Source organism: Galeopterus variegatus, unplaced genomic scaffold (genome assembly GCF_000696425.1).
Source record: "Galeopterus variegatus unplaced genomic scaffold, G_variegatus-3.0.2 Scaffold188, whole genome shotgun sequence".
Classification (NCBI taxonomy): Eukaryota; Metazoa; Chordata; class Mammalia; order Dermoptera; family Cynocephalidae; genus Galeopterus; species Galeopterus variegatus.
Window position 1 is genome coordinate 421617 of NW_007726299.1, and position 19580 is coordinate 441196.

At 42.0% G+C, this 19580-nt stretch overlaps 2 protein-coding genes across 2 annotated transcripts in view; both read left to right on the plus strand.

Moving 5' to 3' along the window:
• Positions 1 to 5090: 5090 nt before the first annotated feature.
• Positions 5091 to 6585, plus strand: TRMT12 (tRNA methyltransferase 12 homolog (S. cerevisiae)). Its single transcript, XM_008564564.1, has one exon. It carries the CDS (start codon positions 5215 to 5217, stop codon positions 6532 to 6534), a length of 1320 nt encoding a protein of 439 aa, XP_008562786.1. The 5' UTR covers positions 5091 to 5214; the 3' UTR covers positions 6535 to 6585.
• RNF139 (ring finger protein 139) overlaps positions 6514 to 19580 on the plus strand; it is a 29448-nt gene continuing 16381 nt past the window's right edge. The window contains exon 1 of the mRNA XM_008564559.1: positions 6514 to 6591. The gene's annotated coding sequence lies outside the window, so the exon portion shown is untranslated. The remainder of the gene's footprint in view (positions 6592 to 19580) is intronic.

Here is a 19580-nt window from a genome sequence, read left to right on the forward strand (position 1 = left end):
GGGGGGGGGGGGGGGGGGGGGGGGGGGGGGGGGGGGGGGGGGGGGGGGGGGGGGGGGGGGGGGGGGGGGGGGGGGGGGGGGGGGGGGGGGGGGGGGAAGCTCTTGTGCACAGCCAGCTCAACAAAATTCAGAACCTCCTTCTCACATGGAAGCTGATGTCTTGCAGGGAAGAAAAGCCCTTAGAGGAGGAATGCAGCCTCTCTGTGATCGGGCTGCTAGATGGACCCTTGGTCTTCAATATGTTTGCATCTCACTGAAAAGAGGTTGGTAACACAGACACGTCTCCAGCTGGAGCCTCTCTGTCTGAGGTTACTGTGGAATGAAATCATTCTGGCCACTCTGGGAGAGGCAATATGTGACAAAGTTTGCCCATCCTCCCCTCCCCTCTTCAGCTAATTTCTCTAAACTACTTCTCCTTTACTGAGTAATTGTGCCCCTCTGCATTTGAACTCATATACTATCTACAAGCTTGTTTATTATTGTTCTTGCTGGTTGCTTTTACTTTGTTCTGATTTTAATGAGTTCAGGTGACAGAACTGGTAGGAAAGTGAGGCCATGTGTTTGAGTTATGGTGGACCAAGGTGGCCATCTACAAGTGTGACTCCTCTGTAAATCTGCGACTTTAAAAGGACCGTTTGCAACTCTCCAACATTATTCCAGCTTTCAAATCATTCACTCTGATATTTTGTTATATATATCTGTTTATTTCAGATTAAAGGCAAGGTGTAGTCTGGGTCAAAGTCTATACTACATTATTTTAATTATTGTTGCAAGATGTCAGACTGACTTTGAAACAGAAGGAAACCTAGAGAAAAAATACTGTATGTTATGGCTTTTCCCACCCCCTACTACAAATATAAACTAAAGGGAATTCCCGTTTATATGGGATCCAAAAAATATTTCCTCACTGCATCAGATTTTCTAATAATGTTTCTAAGATATAAAAATAACATTTGGTCATTATATACAATTTGTAACTATAGAAAAATATACAAAAGAAAACTTGAATTACCTATAATTGCATCACATACAGAAAATCACTTGAATCATTGTTTACATTTTAAAGCATGCCCTAACAAACTTGTTTATATACAGTCATGCGTTGCTTAGCAACAAGGGTACATTCTGAGAAATGTGATGTTGGATGATTTCATCATTGTGTAAACATCACAGAGTGTACTTACACAAACCTAGATAGCAGAACATAATACATACCTAGGCTGTATGGTATAGCCTTCTGTACACCTAGGCTATGTATAGCCTATTGCTCCTAGGCTACAAACCTGCACAACATGTTATTGTACTAAATACTGTAGGTAATTGTAACACACTGGTATTTGTGTATCTAAACGTATTTAAACACAGAGAAGGTATGGTACACTTAAAAGATAAAAAATGGTACACCTGTATAGGGAACTTACCATGAATGGAGCTTGCAGGACTGGAAGTTGCTCTGGGTGAGTCAGTGAGAGAGTGCTCAGTGAATGTGAAAGTCTAGGACATTACTGTACACTATACACTTTATAAACACTGCACACTTACGGTATGCTAAATTTATAAAAAATAAAGTAATTGCTCTACTACATTATGACGGCTATGACATCATTAGACTATAGGAGTGTTTCAGCTCTGTTATACTCCAAAGGGACCACCATTGTATGTACAGTGCATCACTGACTGAAATGTCATTATGTGGCACACCACTGTACATATATAAATAACATGCAACCATCTGAGGTATACTATGTATTTTTCAGCTTAACACTGTGTAAGGAATAACCTCTCATATCATTAAAATTTCTATGATCATCTGTATTAGTCTTTTTCTGTTGCTTATAACAAAATGCACAGAACTGGGTAATTTATAAGAAAATGAAATTTATTGTTCACAGTTTCTGAGGCTGGGAAGTCCAAAGTCCAGGGAACACATTTGGTGACAGCCTTGGTGGTGGCAACAGTGGCAGTGGAGCATCACATTGTGAAAATGGTGGAGCAGAGAGAGAGAGAGAGAGAGACTCACCTCCTCATTTAGTCTACTTTTAAAGCCCTCAGAACCATTCCCCTCACCATCATTATTAATCAATTCACTACAGCATGGTTCTATAATCTAATCACCTCTTCAAGGCCCCGCCTTTCAATTACCATAATAGGATTTCCCACCCTCAACAGTTTCAGTGGGGATTAAGCTTCAATGAGGTTGGTTGGGGGTGGGGAGGAGCATCCAGTTTACATCATCATCATATTAATCATTGTATAATATTCTATCTAAAGGATGTACCGTAATTCATTTAAACTTTCATCTATAGGTTTAAGTAAAATAGCAAAGACCATCTGAGTCTATTTGAGTCTTTTTCTAAATTTACAGAAATGGATTTATGCTTGAGTGGGTACAGAGATTCTCAAGTCTCTTGGTGTTCAAAACACTCTCTTAGCAGCTAGAGAATTTGCCAAGCAATGACTTAGGGTCAGCAACTATACAAAATGCTGGGGATACAGTAGCAAACAGAAAAAGAACACTCTCTGTTCATGAGATTATTTGCTGCTAAGGGAAACAGACATTTAAGAATAAACAAATAAATAGCAAATAAGGGCCAAAGAAGAAATTAATAGAGGGTTAAATACACATAACAGTGCAGAAAGGAGAATGACTCTTTCAGAGAGAGAACTTAATGAAGACCGCACAAGAAGATAACCTTCAACAAATCCCTAGCCATTGTATCATCTCGGGGGAGGGCATCTCAAACAAAGGGAAGAGCAAGTGCAAAGACAAGAGCACAAGAATGAAGGTGAAAAGAGACCAGTGTCCCTGAGTGTGTTCAACCTGGGAACAGTTCCATCTCAGGCTGAGATTTAGGAGCCACATCATGCATAGCCTGGTGGGCCAGGGCAAGAAGCTTATTCTTTGAACAATGGCAGACAGAATGGATTTTTGAGTATGGAGGATATGATCACACACTATGTTTTAAAACCAAATCCTAGTTTGGTAAGAAGGTGGCTGCAGAATCTATATGCAAGAAGGTGCCTGGTGAGGTCAAGAGAGGTTGACTATCTTGATATATACTTTAGAGTATATGGAGTATGTAAGTCCATGGTAGCTGACTATCAAATAGCTATAGGGAGTTGAGGTAAAGATGGAGGGGGAGTGTGTTATCTATCTTGATATATACTTTAGAGTATATGGAGTATGTAAGTCCATGGTAGCTGACTATCAAACAGCTATAGGGAGTTGAGGTAAAGATGGAGGGGGAGTGTGTTATTAAAGATAATTTTTATATAGCGTATTCTTAAGTAAATGTGTGGATGGTAGATGGTATGGTACCATTGTATATATGAGGGGTAGTGTCAAAAAGAAATCTGTTTTAAGTATGAGTTGCCTGTTGGATGCCAAGTTGAGATATCAAAGATACAAATGATATTGGAGTTGGAATATCGGGATAGAAATCTGAGTGGGAGATATGAACTTGGGAATATCAGTAGAGATGAAGAGTCAAGAGAGAGGTTATTAAAGATGGAAGATGGCAATATACTGATGGAAATGATCCAGGAGACAGAGAGAGAGAGGGCAAAATGGGGCAGGGGGGGGAGAGAGAGAGAGAGAGATTGATTGAGAGTGCAGGACATACAAAGGACTACAGAAAAACCGAAGTCCTGAGGGAGCTCTTGCAGACAGTATAGAATATGCCTCAGAGTTATTCCAACTAAGGTGTGTGGAAGCTGGGATATTTATTTACCAACTTCCATCAGTCATTGGTTGAGGGATGCTCCTGGGAGAGATGAATATGGGCATTAATTCCTCAGCATTTCTGGCCTACCCTGCACATGAAATAAGCCAATTCTGGTGGTCAGAAAAAGCCATAAGCAAAGATTCCTAAGTGCTTTCAGTTAGAAGCCATTGGGCCAGCTATACAGGAATGGTGAATTCCAAGAGTACATGGGGGACTAACTGGATCTTCTGCACTAGCCCTATTTGATGTTTTCTCCATGGAATCTGAGTCTTAAACATAGAGATGAACCTGAAAACAACAACTCTGATTGATGCTGAATAGGTGTCAACAAACAAGAGTTTTAGGGCCGGCCCGTGGCTCACTCGGGAGAGTGCGGTGCTGATAACACCAAGGCCCCGGGTTCGGATCCCATATAGGGATGGCCGGTTCGCTCACTGGCTGAGCGTGGTGCTGACAACACCAAGTCAAGGGTTAAGATCCCCTTACCGGTCATCTTATAAAAAAAAACAAACAAACAAGAGTTTTAGTCATAGCCTTGTATTTCCTGTACAAAGGGACCTGAAAAGAATAACTGGGGACTTCAATTAATGTTAACTTTTCCGGGTCTTAATATCTTAATCTGTAAAATGGTGAGAGATAAGTAGAAGGGATGGGGCTTCTTTAAAGTTCTGAATTTATCTTAAGGAATTGCCTTTGTCCTCTTTAAACACATTAAAACATTTCAATAGGTATTTAGTATCTGCCATTCAAACAATTCAACTTGTTACTTTATATTTTTTTGAGTATCTACTCTTTACTAGTCAGTGTTTAAAATATTTTATATATAATATCTCTACTAACTATAGTGATCCTCTAAAAAAGGTTAAGGTAATTCCCATTCTATAGGTGAAGATTCCATTTTTGAGGGGTATAATACACCCCAACTCAGGTCCTTCTTACTTTCAAACTTTCTTGTTTGTTGGACCACAAGACAGTGAAACGGTGATGACTCTTGTTGCCAGAAAAGCGAATAAGGAAGCTCTATCTGACTCCACTTTCAGCAAATAAGGTGGCTGCTGATGCTGACCAAGGAGCACCATTAGGTTATGGAAAGCCTTTCTCCAAATTCAATCCATCATTTCAAGTTCACTTCTCTCCTTGGATTCATGAGCAGCATTAAAGAAAGTGCATGAGGGTGCTGAAGGATATCGACTAATTTGAAGTCTTAGAGCCCAAGGAATTCCTCGTTATTATTAATTTCATCCCAGGCTGAAGAAAGTGATGGAAGACCACAAGAAAGATGGAGGCAACAGCTTCACCCCAGTAACGGCAGCACATTCGCCAAGAATCGCATCGATACACTTAGTTCCGGCCTGTTTGTTTGACGTCACTTCCTGCCCAGCCACAGCGGCGCGCGTGCGTAACTGGCGGTGTAGGTAGCCGGTGGGTGGACAGACTCTGGAGACGGCGAGTTTCGCCGGGAATCGGAGAGTATGTGGGCTCAAGCAACATGGAGAGAGAATGTGGGAAGTGCGTGGCTGTTGTCGCAGTTGTGACCGAGCCCCGGTTTGCCCAGCGATACAGGGACTACCTCGAGAAGCAGACACTCTTGGACAGACAGCACCGTGCGGTGAAGATGCCGGACGGCGCCGTGGCGCTCCCGGTGCTGGGAGAGACCGTCCCCGAGCAGCACCTACGGGAGCTGAGGAATCGCGTGGCCCCAGGCAGCACCTGTATGCTGATGCAGCTTCCGGATCCTGTTCCTTCGAAGAAGGCCCAGCGCTGCTCACCTGCCCAGAGGTTGTGTCTTGCGGTGAGTCGCTGGGCTAAGGGTCGGGGAGTCACGTGGTCAGCCGAGTTGGAGGCTGATTTGCCCCGATCTTGGCAACGGCACGGTAACCTCCTGTTGCTGAGTGAAGACTGTTTCCAAGCCAAGCAATGGAAAAATTTGGAACCAGAACTCTGGGAGACCGTTGCCTCGGCACTTGGCGTCCAACGTTTGGCAAAACGAGGGAGGGTATCACCTGATGGCACTCGAACTCCAACAGTGACTCTGCTGCTGGGCAACCATGGTTGGGTAGAGCATGTGGATAATGGTATCAGATATAGGTTTGATGTGACACAGTGCATGTTCTCCTTTGGAAACATCAGTGAGAAGCTGCGAGTGGCATCACTGTCCTGTGCTGGAGAGGTGCTGGTGGATCTCTATGCAGGGATTGGTTACTTTACATTGCCCTTCCTAGTTCATGCTGGTGCTGCCTTCGTCCATGCCTGTGAGTGGAACCCCCATGCTGTAGTTGCTCTTAGAAATAACCTTGAGATCAATGGAGTAGCAGATCGGTGCCAAGTACACTTCGGGGATAACAGGAAACTGAAACTCTCAAACATTGCAGATAGGGTAAACCTGGGGCTGATTCCCAGCTCTGAAGAAGGCTGGCCAGTTGCCTGCCAAGTGCTTCGACAGGATGCTGGGGGCACTTTGCATATCCACCAAAATGTGGAATCTTTCCCAGGGGAGAATCTTCAGCCTCCTGGAAGCAGTGAAGTGGACAAAGAGCATTGGCCTTATCCTCAGCAAACTAGCACCAACCAATGGAAAAATGGAGGTACCAGGGATTCTAGGAGAAAAATGCTGTCACCAGCCACCAAGCCAGAGTGGCAAAGGTGGGCAGAATCTGCAGAAACTCGAATTGCCACTCTTCTTCAGCAGGTACATGGAAAACCGTGGAAGACACAAATCCTGCACATTCAGTCAGTGAAATCCTATGCTCCCCATGTGGATCACGTAGTCCTGGATCTGGAATGCCGCCCCTGTCCTCTAGTTGACTAGAGGAGGTGGATCCTGGGGCACAAGGAATCCACATTTAAGAGGCCTTTAATGCATCAGGTCAGGTGGGGTTCTTACCCCTATTTTCTCTTGGCTATCTATTTTAATATTTTGTGGCCCTGAGAGCAGCCTCTCGACCAATCCATATCATTTCATTTGTCTTTCTTTGATCACATTAAGAATGAGCTACATATCTGGGAGAAGCCGCATGGCTCATTGAAATAAGGATCATCTGTGCAATCATGAATTTGGAATTGTACACAGTAAGCCCTAGGGAAATGTTAGCTATCATGTGATTCCACCACAGAAATCAGGATGCTTGATTCCAGTCCCATCTCACAGAGTGACTTTTCTGTGTTTACTTTACTCATCTCCTCTTTTCCATACTGGGTTGCTTTTCACGTGTGTGCCCATGGGTTGCTCTCTTCAAACTAAAATGCTAAAAATGCCAGTCTGGGTCTTGAACCAGTATGTGGAGGAATGTGGAGGAAAACAGTGGGAAAGATGAATCAGAGAGCCAGGTCTAGGGACTGAAAGAGTTGCCTCTTTGCCATAAGTTGTGGATAGGCAGCTGATATCAGGTGTAGCCAGGTGAACTCATTCAACCAACAGTTGTTGAACCCCTGCTGTATCTATATATATGCATATACACCCTGACTGTGCAGTGGTGAAAAACATGGGCTCTGCCTTCATAGAATTCAGGTTCCACTCATTCAGCTCCTGACTCCTCTACCGTCTGTGTGGCAAGTCATGAATCTCTCAGAATTTAGTTTTCTCATCGGTACATTGGGGTTGATGATTGTACATACCCTGTAGGGTAGTTGTTAGGTTTAAATGAGTTCACATATGTTAAGCTGTCATGACAGTGACTGGCAATCAGTCATTCATTGTATACAGTGAGCTACCATTTCCCAGTTTAGCTACTTCATTCAGGCAATCAGTCATTCTTTGTATACAGTGAGCTACCATTTCCCAGTTTAGCTGTGCGGGATAAATCTGGTTCACTTGAAGTAGAATGTGCTTATTTTGAAAAGCCATTCACTGGTTGGTTAGGATACACTGTGCACACTCTCTGTCAAGCACTGTGCTCAGGGCCATTGACATAGAGATGAATAAAGCTGAGTCCTGCCCATAATGGGATCACTATCTGGTGACATAGATAGAGAGGAAGCAATGTCAATGCTGTGTACTAAGTGCTAAGATAGAAATAAACAGGGATTTTTTCCGGCACACATAGGAGAGGCAGCCACCCATATTTGGGGATTTGGGTTAGGGTGGTTGGGTGACTGGGAAGGAGGGAGCAGAGATGCCTAAGCAGAGTGTTAAAGAATGAGCAGGAGTCGTGTGAATGGAAGAAAATAAGGGTCCCTTAAGCCTTTTCTCTACGTGAGTACATTAATTTACAGTACAGTTTCTCTGAGGATTTGTTGGATTGGTCTGGTCAGGAAGAGGCATCTTATAGAACCAAGGAAAAAAGACCGAAGGGTTCAGGAGACTCACAGAGTCCTTGTCACTTAAGTCCAGGAATTTGTATAAACTCTAAAGGTTTCCCATGCAAGTTTTCAATATTAGTTGCCAATTAATGCACCCTTTGATGGAGATGTTGTAATTAAAAAACAGCAATAATATTTTTAAACTACCTCAACCTTGAATTGCTCTATTCATTAACTCCATAATTTTAAAGAATTATGCACTAATATATGAGTTCAATGTGTACATTTGAAATAAACATAGAAGTTAAAAATGATGAGAAACAAATAGAAAAGATTTTAAATTCATTTCTCCCACCCCGAGCACACATGTGGGAAGAAGCCAATTATATGTCATTTTGAACAACCTCAGGATGCAGCCACTTCATATTGTGCAAGCAATAAAGAGTCCTTTTCAAAGTAAACTATTATTTAAGATGATTACAGCTAATTATATGTTTAAAATGATAGAAAACCTCACTTTAGAAGGCTGTCTGACAGTTCCTCAAAATATTGTATGTAGAGGTATCATATGACCCAGCAGTTCTACTAGGTGTAGAGAGAAATGCAAATATATGTCCATACAAAAACTTGTACATGAATATTTATAGCAGCATTATTCATAATAGCCAAAGAGTGGAAACAACCCACATGTCCATCAACTGGTGAATAGACAAACAAAATAATATATCCGTACAATGGATTCTGTAAAAAGAATTGAAGTACTGATACATACTACAACATGGATGAACCTTGAAAACATTATGCTAAGTAAAAGAAGCCAGTCGCAAAAGGCCACAGATTGCATGATCCCATTTATATTAAATGGCCAGAATAGGCCAATCCATGGAAACAGAAAGTAGGTTGCCAGGGTCTGGGGGGAGTAGAGAATGGGAAGTGACTACTAATGGGTACTGGGTGTGACTGCTAATGGGTACTGTTTCTTTTGGGGGAAATGAAAATTCTGAAATTAGGCAGTAGTGATGATTGCACAACTCTGGAATATACTATAAACCACTTAATTGTATACTTTCAAAGGATGAATTTTATAGTACTGTGTGTAAATTATATTTCAGTAAAGGTATTTTTAAACACAAGGTAAGAACTTGGAAAAGCTTCCTGCAGGAAGGAAAGCCTGAGCTGAATTTCAAATGTGAATAGGGATTTGCCAGGTCAAGGCAGAGGAGGTGAAGGCTCCGTAGCCTCTTCTCCAAGTTAAGCTATTTGTTTCTCATTGAAACTTTCTCTTGGGTATTACTTTATAATTACCATTGTGTCCTTCCCAGAAGCTTTTTCACTGGGGCCCAAAGTGGATTCGCTCACTGTGGGAGATACTGAGCTTGACTCTCAGTACCCATCCCAATCCCCCTTTTTGTTCAAAAAGGGAAGGTGTCAAATGTACTCAATTTCCCAGCCTCCCTTTCAGCTTTAATGGCTATGTGAACCAGTTCTGGCAAGGAGATGTAGGCAGAGGTCCCCAGAGAGGGCTTTGGGTCTCTTACCCTGGAGATGCAGCAGACATTTCTTCCAGGCAAGCTAAGACTGGCAGAGCAGGGTTGTAGGACTCTGGTTTCTTATGGAAATTTTTAATCAGCTTCACCAGTCCTGAAATGCCTATCTCTGAACTTCCTGTCACATTAAAAACACAAAACCTGTAAATCTCCACCATCCCCACCACTCACAAACCTATTTAAGTTATTGTGCGGATTTTTTTTTTTTACTTACAGGAAAGAAATATTTCTACCTGATATTCTAAATAGTGGGTTAGCCAGATTAGTAAGACATATATGATAGAAGTGAATAAATAGAAACAGTAGCAGAGTGGGAATGATCAGAGATCTCACTACCCAAAACAGGGCATTTTGAAAATCAACGTACTTTTTCAGTGTGTCCACTATTGTTAATGCTGCTATCTAGTGAAGATGCTATGGAAATAAAACCTCTCCTCAGTTCTGAACTGCTTTATCCATGACTCCAAGGTCTGTCTGTATTCTTTTCCCTCTCTTTTCCCTTCGCTCTCTTCTTTTCTCCCTTTCCAAATGCTTTTGAGCCCCAGGAATGTGCCAGACACTGTGGTAAGCACTGGGAATAAAATAGCAAACAAAACCGGAACCAATCCCAGACTCCGTGGACCTTATACTCTAATGAGGGGGATATGCATTAATCAATCACATTTCACATAAAATTTAAATATAACATTTCACATAACAACTGAAGGGGATAGGCATTAATCAAATAGTCACATTTCATATAACATTTAAATATAACATGTATAATGTTTCATATGACAACTCACATTCTAGTAAATGCTGGGAGTAGAGGTTCTTGGTGCAATAGGAACCCATGACGGGTTGACCTTGTCAGGAAGGTCAGGGAAGGCTTTTCCAAGAACATGAATACTGAGCGGAGAGCTGAAGGATGAGTGACCAAATCAGGACAGGTTTCCAGGCTGTGAGGACAGTGTGTGTGCAAGTGCGCTGCGGAGGAGTTTGAGGGGCTAAAACAGCCAGCGTGGATGGAGGAGAAAGAGTAGGGGGTGAAGGAGTGTTAATCAGGCTGCAGAGTTAAGTGGTGGTCAGACCGTGCAGGGGGCAGTGTAGGCTATATTAAGAACATTATTGCAATGGCAATGGGAGATCATTGAAGGGTCCAAGCAAAAATGTGACATGGTTAAATACGTGGGGTCTTATAAATTCATTTTGCCAAAATGCTAGTGTTCTAAAACATTCCAAAATATATTCTCAACACATACAAAAACCCCTAACATTCTTTTCCCCTAATCTATCCACCCTCATTTCAAACAGTGGTGACATGGAACTGTTACAAGGATTTAGCCAGGTACACGTAGTTCATAGTCAAGAAATTTTATGTTTACGTTCACGGGAGAAATGCTGGCTCTTAGTATGAGTTGACTCGGTGGGATGTATACCTTCTTCCATTTTCTGGAAAAGGTTTATATAGAATTGTTGTTACTTCTTAATGTTTGATTGAATTCCCAGTGAAGCCATCTGGGCCAGGATTTTTCTTTGTGGGAAAATTTGTAATTACTAATTCAATTTTTAAAAAAGATAAAAGATTATTCAGGGTATCTAGTTCTTGAATGAGCTTTAGTAGTTGTGTCTTTCAAGGAATTTATGTTTCATCTGATTTCTGAAATATATTGATATAAAGTGGTTCATAATGTTCTCTCTTAATAACTGTAGAATCTGTTATCACCGCTGTCATTACTGACATTAATAATTTTTGCCCCTCCCCCTTTTCCTGATTAACCTGGCAACAGGTTTATCAGACTCACTGATCTTCTCAAAGAACTAGCTAATACGTTTTACTGATTTCTTCTATTGTATTTCTATTTTTTTTTTATATCTGCTCTGATATTTTTTCTGCTTTCTTTGGACTTCATTTGCTCTTTTTAGTTCCATCGTGGTCAGAGAACATACTTTGTATGTCTTTCATCCTGTTACATTTGTTTTATATCCCAGAATATGGTCTATTATGGTATTCTGCTGTTATTGGGTAGAGTGTTTTACAAATGTTAATCAGGTCAAGTTGATAGATAATGTTGTTCAAGTCTTCAGTACCCTTACTGATCCTCTACTTGGGGGGGGGGGTATTGAAATCTCTTAACTATAGTTATGAATTTCTCTATTTGTGCTTGCAGTTCTATCAGTTTTTCCCTTATGTATTTTGAAGCTATATGGTTAGTGATTAGTGTCATATCTTTTTGATGAACTGACCCCTTTATCATTATGAAATGACCCTCTTTATCCCCTGGTAATACTTTTGCTCAAAATTTAATTTGCCTGATATTAAGTCACTCTAGCTTTCTTTGGATTAGTGCTAGCATGGTATATCTATTCCATCCTTTTATTTTTATGCCTTTGTGTCTTATATTTAAATTGTGTTTCTTGTATGGAGCACTTAGTTGGGTCTTGGTTTTTTTTTTTTTTTAATCCAGTCAGGCAGCCTCTGTTTTTAAATTGGGTTGTTTATGTTTACCTCATATGTTCTTTGTTCCCTATTCCTTCTCTCCTCCCCTCTACCCCATTTCTTTTGGATTGTTTTTTTTTTTTTTTTTAAAGATGACCGGTAAGGGGATCTTAACCCTTGACTTGGTGTTGTCAGCACCACGCTCAGGCAGTGAGCAAACCGGTCATCCCTATATGGGATCCGAACCCATGGCCTTGGTGTTATACTGAGTGAGCCACAGGCCGGCCCTGGATTGTATTTTTTAAGGTTATACCATTTTATCTTTTTGTCTTATTAGCTATAACTTTTTTTTTTTTTTAAGATGACTGGTAAGGGGATCTTAACCCTTGACTTGGTGTTGTCAGCACCACCCTCTCCCAAGTGAGCAAACCAGCCATCCCTATATAGGGATCCGAACCTGTGGCCTCCGTGTTATCAGAACTACACTCTCCCAAGTGAGCCACAGGCTGGCCCTAATATTTTCTCGTTTTTGAAAGACATTTTTGCTAAGATTGCTAGCTTGACAAGTTTTTCAGTACTTTAAAAATGTTTGCTCCACTGTTCTCTAGCTTGCATTGATCCCAGTGAAAAATGTGCCGTCATCTTTGTCATTGTTCCGCTGTACTTGGTGTGTCTTTTTTTCCCCTTCTGGTGCCTTTAAGATTTTCTTTATCACTATATCACTGATGCTGAGCAATTCAATTATGTTGTGCACTGATGTAATTTTCTTCATGTTTTTTTGTGCTTGGAGTTCCCAGGTTTATAGCTTTCATCAAGTTTGGAAAAATCTTTGGCCATTGTTTCTTAAAATAATTTTTTGCTCCCAACCTTTTCCTTCAAGACTTTACACATAAGGGGCTGGCCTGTGGCTCATTCGGGAGAGTGTGGTGCTGATAACACCAAGGCCATGGGTTCGGATCCCATATAGGGATGGCCGGTTAGCTCACTGGGTGAGCGTGGTGCTGACAACACCAAGTCAAGGGTTAAGATCCCCTTACCGGTCATCTTTAAAAAAAAAAAAAAAAAAAAGACCTTACACATAAAAGTATATTTGGTTGCTTAAAGTAGCCCTACCCTCTGCTGATGCTCTATTCATTTTGATTGTTGTGTGTGTGTGTGTGTGTTTATTTGTTTGTTTCCTTTCAGAGAGTTTCTGTTGCTATGCCTTCAAGTTCACTAATCTTTTCTTCTGCAATGTCTAAACTGCCATTAATCCCATCCAATGTATTTTTCACCTCAGACATTGGAGTTTTCATCTATAGAAGTTTGACACAGGTTTTTAAATATATTCTTTGTCTCTAACACCTTCAATCTTTCCTCTGGTTTCTTTAAAAAAAATTTTCAGCATCACTTACTTAAGAATCCTCTGGTTTCTTGAAATATGGAATATAGTTAAAATAACAGTTTTGTCATTGTCTACTAATCCCATTATCTGTGTAATTTCTGGGTTGGTTTTGATAGAATGTTTTATTTTTCTCTTCATTATGGGTTGTATTTCTCTGTTAATTTGCATACCTGGTAAGTTTTGATTGGATATCAGCCATTGTGAATTTTAGCTTGTAGTTATTTTCAACTCCCTAGAAACATTCTCAGCATTGTTCTGGAATGTGGTTAAGTTACTTGGACACAGTTTGATCCTTTTGGGTCTTGCTTTTAAGCTTTATTAGGCAGTATCAGAGCATTTAGTCAAAGACTGTTTTTTCCCACTATCGAAGGAAGACCTTTCTTAGAACTCTAACTGATGCCTTATGAATTGAGGTTTTTCACTCTTGCTGGTGAGAACAGGAATCATTCATTACTCTGTGTGAGCTCTGAGTATTGTTTCCTCTAATCCTTTCTGTTGGCTCTTTTTCTGGCCTTTGATAATTTCCTCTCATGCATGTACTGATCGTTACTTAACTGAATACTCTACTGGAATGGTCAGCAGATGTCTGGAGTTCTCTCTCTGTGTAGCTCTCTCCTCCCTAGTATTCTGCCTTGTGAACTCTAGCTTCCGTGACCGCCCAGGACTCCCAGTTCCATCTCCTTACTTCAGGGAGTCTGCTGGGCTACACCTGGGTTCCTCCTGCCCATGCAGGAAGTTGGGGCAATTATATGGCTCACTTTGCTTTCCATCTCTCATGGACAACTGTCCTTCACTGCCTACACGCAATGCCTGAGGGCCACTGCTTCATGTATTTTGTCCAGTTTTTTTTTAAAACTATTTAGAAGTTTATAATTGTTTTGTACATAGATTTACTAGCTTTCATAATCAATACTGAATAAATTCATTCTAGTATTTCTATAGGAGGGTACTTCAAAAAGTTCATGGAAAGATTCATACTATCTTTTAATTGTATTTTTCCATGAACTTTTTGACGTACTTTCATACATATATACTTCAGTTGACACAAAATTTTAACATATAAAGTACATAAGAATTTCTTGCCAGAACTATGTTTAGAATGCTTCCCTATAGGGCCAGCCTGTGGCTCACTCTGGAGAGTACGGTGCTGATAACACCAAGGCCACGGCTTGAGATCCCCTTACCGGTCATCTTTTTAAAAAAAAAAAAAAAATGCTTCCCTGTATTATAAATATTAAAATATTAAGAGTAAATACAATGATTTTTTTTCTGATTAAACATAATAATCTGCAAGATTACTGGATTATTGATCATATACAATTTCAGAAAGGCCAGAAATAGTCTAAGCAGATATTTGTCTCTGGATATTTTTTTTTTTAAAGATGACCAGTAAGGGGATCTTAACCCTTGACTTGGTGTTGTCAGCACCACACTCTACCAAGTGAGCTAACCGGCCATCCCTATATAGGATCCGAACCCATGGCCTTGGTGTTATCAGCACCGCACTCTCCCAAGTGAGCTATGGGCTGGCCCTTGTCTCTGGATTTTTAAAAGTCAAGGTTGAGTCAAAGCTAAACAGAAAATATTAAATGAATATGAAGCCAAAACTGAATTTTGGTACAGCATATCACACACACACACAAACATTAAGTAGGTAAATAGATACAGAAGAGAAGACAGACTGTCCTAGTTTCTCTATTTTCAGTAACTGAGTTTTATTTTTTAATCAAAGCTTTATGTATACATAATTTCAAAAGTCAAAGGTAACAAAACTTATGAAAAATAAACAGCACAATGATGAAGCAGATGTTCTGCAGCTCTTTCCTCTCATTCTGTGTCTACTTTAAACAATTTCAAATGGGCCTATATGCCAAAGGACATGCAGGACTTAGCCAATATGTACCGACAGGAGCTATGAGGGTATGAGAGTACATATGGAACTGGGTCCTGAGGATGATGGACCAGAAGCAGTTTGCATTCATACAGGACAGACAACACTACGTATTTATAGTCTTGCCCTAGGTTATGATGACTCTCCCACCCTCTATCATAATATAGTCTAAAGAGATCTAGACCATAGGAACATCCCACAAAATTGTCATTGGCCTACCACATTGATGACATTGTGCTAATTGGGTCAGATAAATCAGTAGCTGGCATATTCTATACCAGAGGATGGGAAATAATCCTGAATAAGACCCATCACTGAAACTTTTAGGGCCAAATGATCTGCCTGAATGCCAAATGTGGTGGATTGAATTATGTCCCCCCCCCCCAAACTCCCTGAAGCTTGAATTGTGTCCAAGTTTTATGTATTAGAAACAGCCCCCACTGTGACTGTTAAGAGGGTGGGAAACCCTATTATGGTAATTGAAAGGTGGAGCCTTGAAGAGGTGATTGGATCGTGGGGCCATGTTCTAGTGAATGGATTAAAAACGGTGGTCAGAGGCGTGGTTCTGAGGACTTTAAAAGAAGAGGAGAGTCTGTCTTGCTCTCTTTCTGCTTCCACCATCTTGCAGTGTGAGGCCCCTGGGTCACTGTTGCCACCACCAGATGGGTTTGGACTTCCCAGCCTCAGGAACTGTAAGCAATAAATGTCATTTTTCTTTATAGATCACCCAGTTGCAGGTATTCTGTTAGAGCAACACAAAAAGGACTAATACATCAACATATCTCCTGCACAGTAAAGAACAACTTATTGCATCTCACCCACTCATTTCACCAAAATTATTCCAACACCAAGGAAACACACCAAAATCTTAGGCCTCTTTATGGGAATTCAGAAGTTGGAAATACTGCTCTGACTCATAAATCGTGTAACATAGAGGGCTGCCAGTTTTCAGTGGGATCCAGAGCATGTAAAGTCTCTCTAGCAGGTCTAGGCTGCAGTGTAATTAGTCTTCTTGCATGGGCCATTCTACCCAGGAGATTCTATGGTACTAGAATATGTGTGATAAGAAAAGAAGCCATGGGGCCAGCCCATGGTTCACTTGGGAGAATGTGGTGCTGATAACACCAAAGCCACAGGTTCGGATGGCCGGTTGGCTCACTTGGGAGAGCATGATGCTGACAACACCAAGTCAAGGGTTAAGATCCCCTTACTGGTCATCTTTAAAATACAAAAAAAGAAAAGACACCATAGAAGTTTATGGCAAGCTCCAATGTAGACCCCCTAGTGTTCTACAGTAAGGCCAGGCCACCTCCAGCAGAGAACTACATATCCCAAAAAACAGCTCATGCATGCTAATGGGCTTCGGTAGGAACTGAGCACCTCATGAAACATCCAAGAGGCCATGTAACCAGAGTTGCTCATGATGAACCGGATTTTGTTAGACCCACCAAGTCAATCCATCTCTCTGGAATTGATGACAGGCAGGGCCTCTATTTCTTCTAAACAAGTAAGTGGCACAGGCAGGTGGTCAGGTTCCCATATCATATCTATAACTCTTTACCAATGTCCCTCCTTCAGCTCACAATTATGGCCACTTGGGAGGATCTACATCAAAGGCTTTAGTCCTGTGAAAGTTTTCTGGTCTTTCCTAATCTTAGCATTTCTATGTGTTTTCCTAAAGAATTGGGCTTTGGCTTAGACTAAGGACTTTGGTCCTTCTACACCACAGGCTAGAATAAGGACTTTGGTCCTCTACCCTACAGCCTAAACTAAGGACTTTGGTCCTTCTATGCTAATAGGCTTTGGCCCTGTGAAATACATGTGTTTTATTTTTATCTCATTAATGTCAATATCCTCCACAAGACTCAACATAAATGTACACAAGTTGTACAACATTCAAATCAATGTAGAAACCAAGCAAAGATTAGATTCAGTGAATTGCAGCTTTTCTTTGAAAGATTATCTTTTATCTTAAAACTCCTAAGCATTCTTTAAATTACCTCATTAATATAAATTTAGTTTTAAAGCAGTATTTTAATACACTTGCCAGGATCTTATTCAAACTTTCGTTCTATAGATGGGGAAAGCAGTGAAGCCTAGAGTTTAAAGACACTCGCTTGAAGAACTATGTAAGATAAGAATGACAATGCACCATTCCAGAAAGTTCTTGGTCTAAGATTGGATTTAATTTGAGTTAGCAACTCTTATACTAATAAAATTTGTACATTATTAGAAACAGTTAAAACATTAATAATCAAGGACTGAAGCATTTGTTCATTAAAAAAAACCTTTTAATTCTACATTTATCTTTTTAAATAAAAATTAAGAGGAATGGCCATGGACTATTTTATTCTCCATTTTGCATGATCATAATATAATGGTACTCAACTCTTGTCTTCTCTAACTCACTCCTATTTTAGCTTAGTCTTTGCGGACCCTTTTTCCCATAATGGCTCCTCTCTTTTTGCTTTAAATTGCAATCAAAACAGATGGGCTGAGTAGCTAATTTACATCTTTGAAGTACTCTGTTTTCATAGTCCTCTCACCTGACCAAGTTTGCATTCCTTTGGGAATTTTGTCATAACCACAAGGTTATTCCCCAGATGTGCAGTTTAGGAAAGTTTACCTGGCAGTAGTAAACAAACAGACCAGATGAGGAAAGGATCGTAATGAGGATATTGCAATGAACCAGGCAAACTACAGTAAGATCTTGAGTTAGGATGATGACAGTGACAACAGAAATGAGACTGGTACAAGAAACCGTGAAGACAGAATGGATACAATTTGATTGCAGAACCGACTGTGGTGAAAAGAAGAAATCAAAGATGGCAGACGTTTTGAGCTTTAAGTGGCCCTGGGTTCAAACCCTGATTTTGGCTTTGGATATACTAGCCGCTCACTAACTTACCTACTGCCGTTGTGATCTTGGAACTTATCTAAGCCTGTTTCTTCCTCTATAAAACAGGAATAGTAATATTTACCAAAATAAGGCAAAAGCAAAGACCGATGCAAAAATTCAAGTAAAATGTAATACCCTTAACACAGTACCTAGCATAATAAGCACTAGAAAGACAGATGGCAGTCATTAGCGGGGGATAACAGCAGAAGTTTAAAAACAAGAGACTGCAATAAGAACTTTGGCGGGGGTTCGATCTTTCTACCACACACACCTCCACCCAGAGAAGGCGGTTTCGCCGGGGTTTGATCATTTGACTCACAACCCTCCTCCTCCTCTCTGGGGGATCCTAACTGACAGAGGACAACCACCCGCATAGGGCCCTGAAGTTAGCTGGATTACACAATGTACTATGTACCAAGAGCCCACGTGAGCCAGGCTTGTTTCCTATTTCGTCCTCCTTTTTCTAAGATAGCTGGGCCTATAATGTAAGCTCCGACCTAACTGACACTCGCGTTTGCTGGTGAAGGAACAGAGAGATAAGGGCAGCCAGACCGTATCAATCACATTGACAGACAAGAGCGCATAAGAAAATAATTGTCTCATGTGCCTTGAGGAGGGACGGGGCTGTCCCGGTGTGCTTACCCCAAAGACGAAGAGAAATGAGAACGGCCTGGGTTCTTGCCCTGAAGTCACAGCCTCCCTTAACGCTAGTAAACTGTGGCCGGTGAAGGGTCTTAGTTCTGTCCCTCTGGGTAGAAGGTAGGAAACGTGATGTGCAAAGCGATGAGGGACGTTTTTCCTGGCAGCGCCTACCACCCCTAACCCCGTGCCCCGGACGGCGGCGGCTCCGTAAACGCAGGCAGCGAAGCCTCCGCCACGACGCCGGGCGGCCTCGCAGGTCATTTCCCCGGAACGGAGAGGCCTAGAGGACGCCATACTCTGGCTCTTCTCCTCCCAAGCAACTGGAGACTACGACTGGGGGACGCTGAAGGGCTCTAACAAAACACATCAACGCTCCCTAAGCCGACGCCGCACGCTGAGGCCTGCAGCCGGGAGGCCGCAGGGCGCGGCTGGCGCAGAGCACGTACGCCCCGGGGCGGTGCCAAAACCGCGAAGGCCACGGGGGCGCGGGGGTGGGCGCAAACCATGGCAACGTTTTGCATTGTTTGCTGAGCCGTGCGTGATGACGTCGCGGGGAGCGTCCCCAGGACCGGCTTATGACGCAGGCGGCGGCGCGGGTTGCGCGGTCTCGCGTGAACGCGGGCGCAGCCTGGGGGCCTCGTAATAGCAGCCACGGCAGAGGCGGGCGGGCGAGGCCAAGATGGTGGCTCCGCGGGCGGGGGAGGCGGTGGACGGAGGAGGAGCCAGGCCGTAGCCAGCCGGAAACACCGACGCCCAGAGACCTCCCGGGGAGCCGCGGCCGCCTCCGCCTCCGCCGCCTGCTCCAGCTCTAGAGACGCGAGCGGGCGGCGGGGC

What these genes read in the sequence shown, in the direction of transcription:
- TRMT12 (XM_008564564.1), top strand. Translation starts at nt 5,215, where the DNA reads ATGGAGAGAGAATGTGGGAAGTGCGTGGCTGTTGTCGCAGTTGTGACC.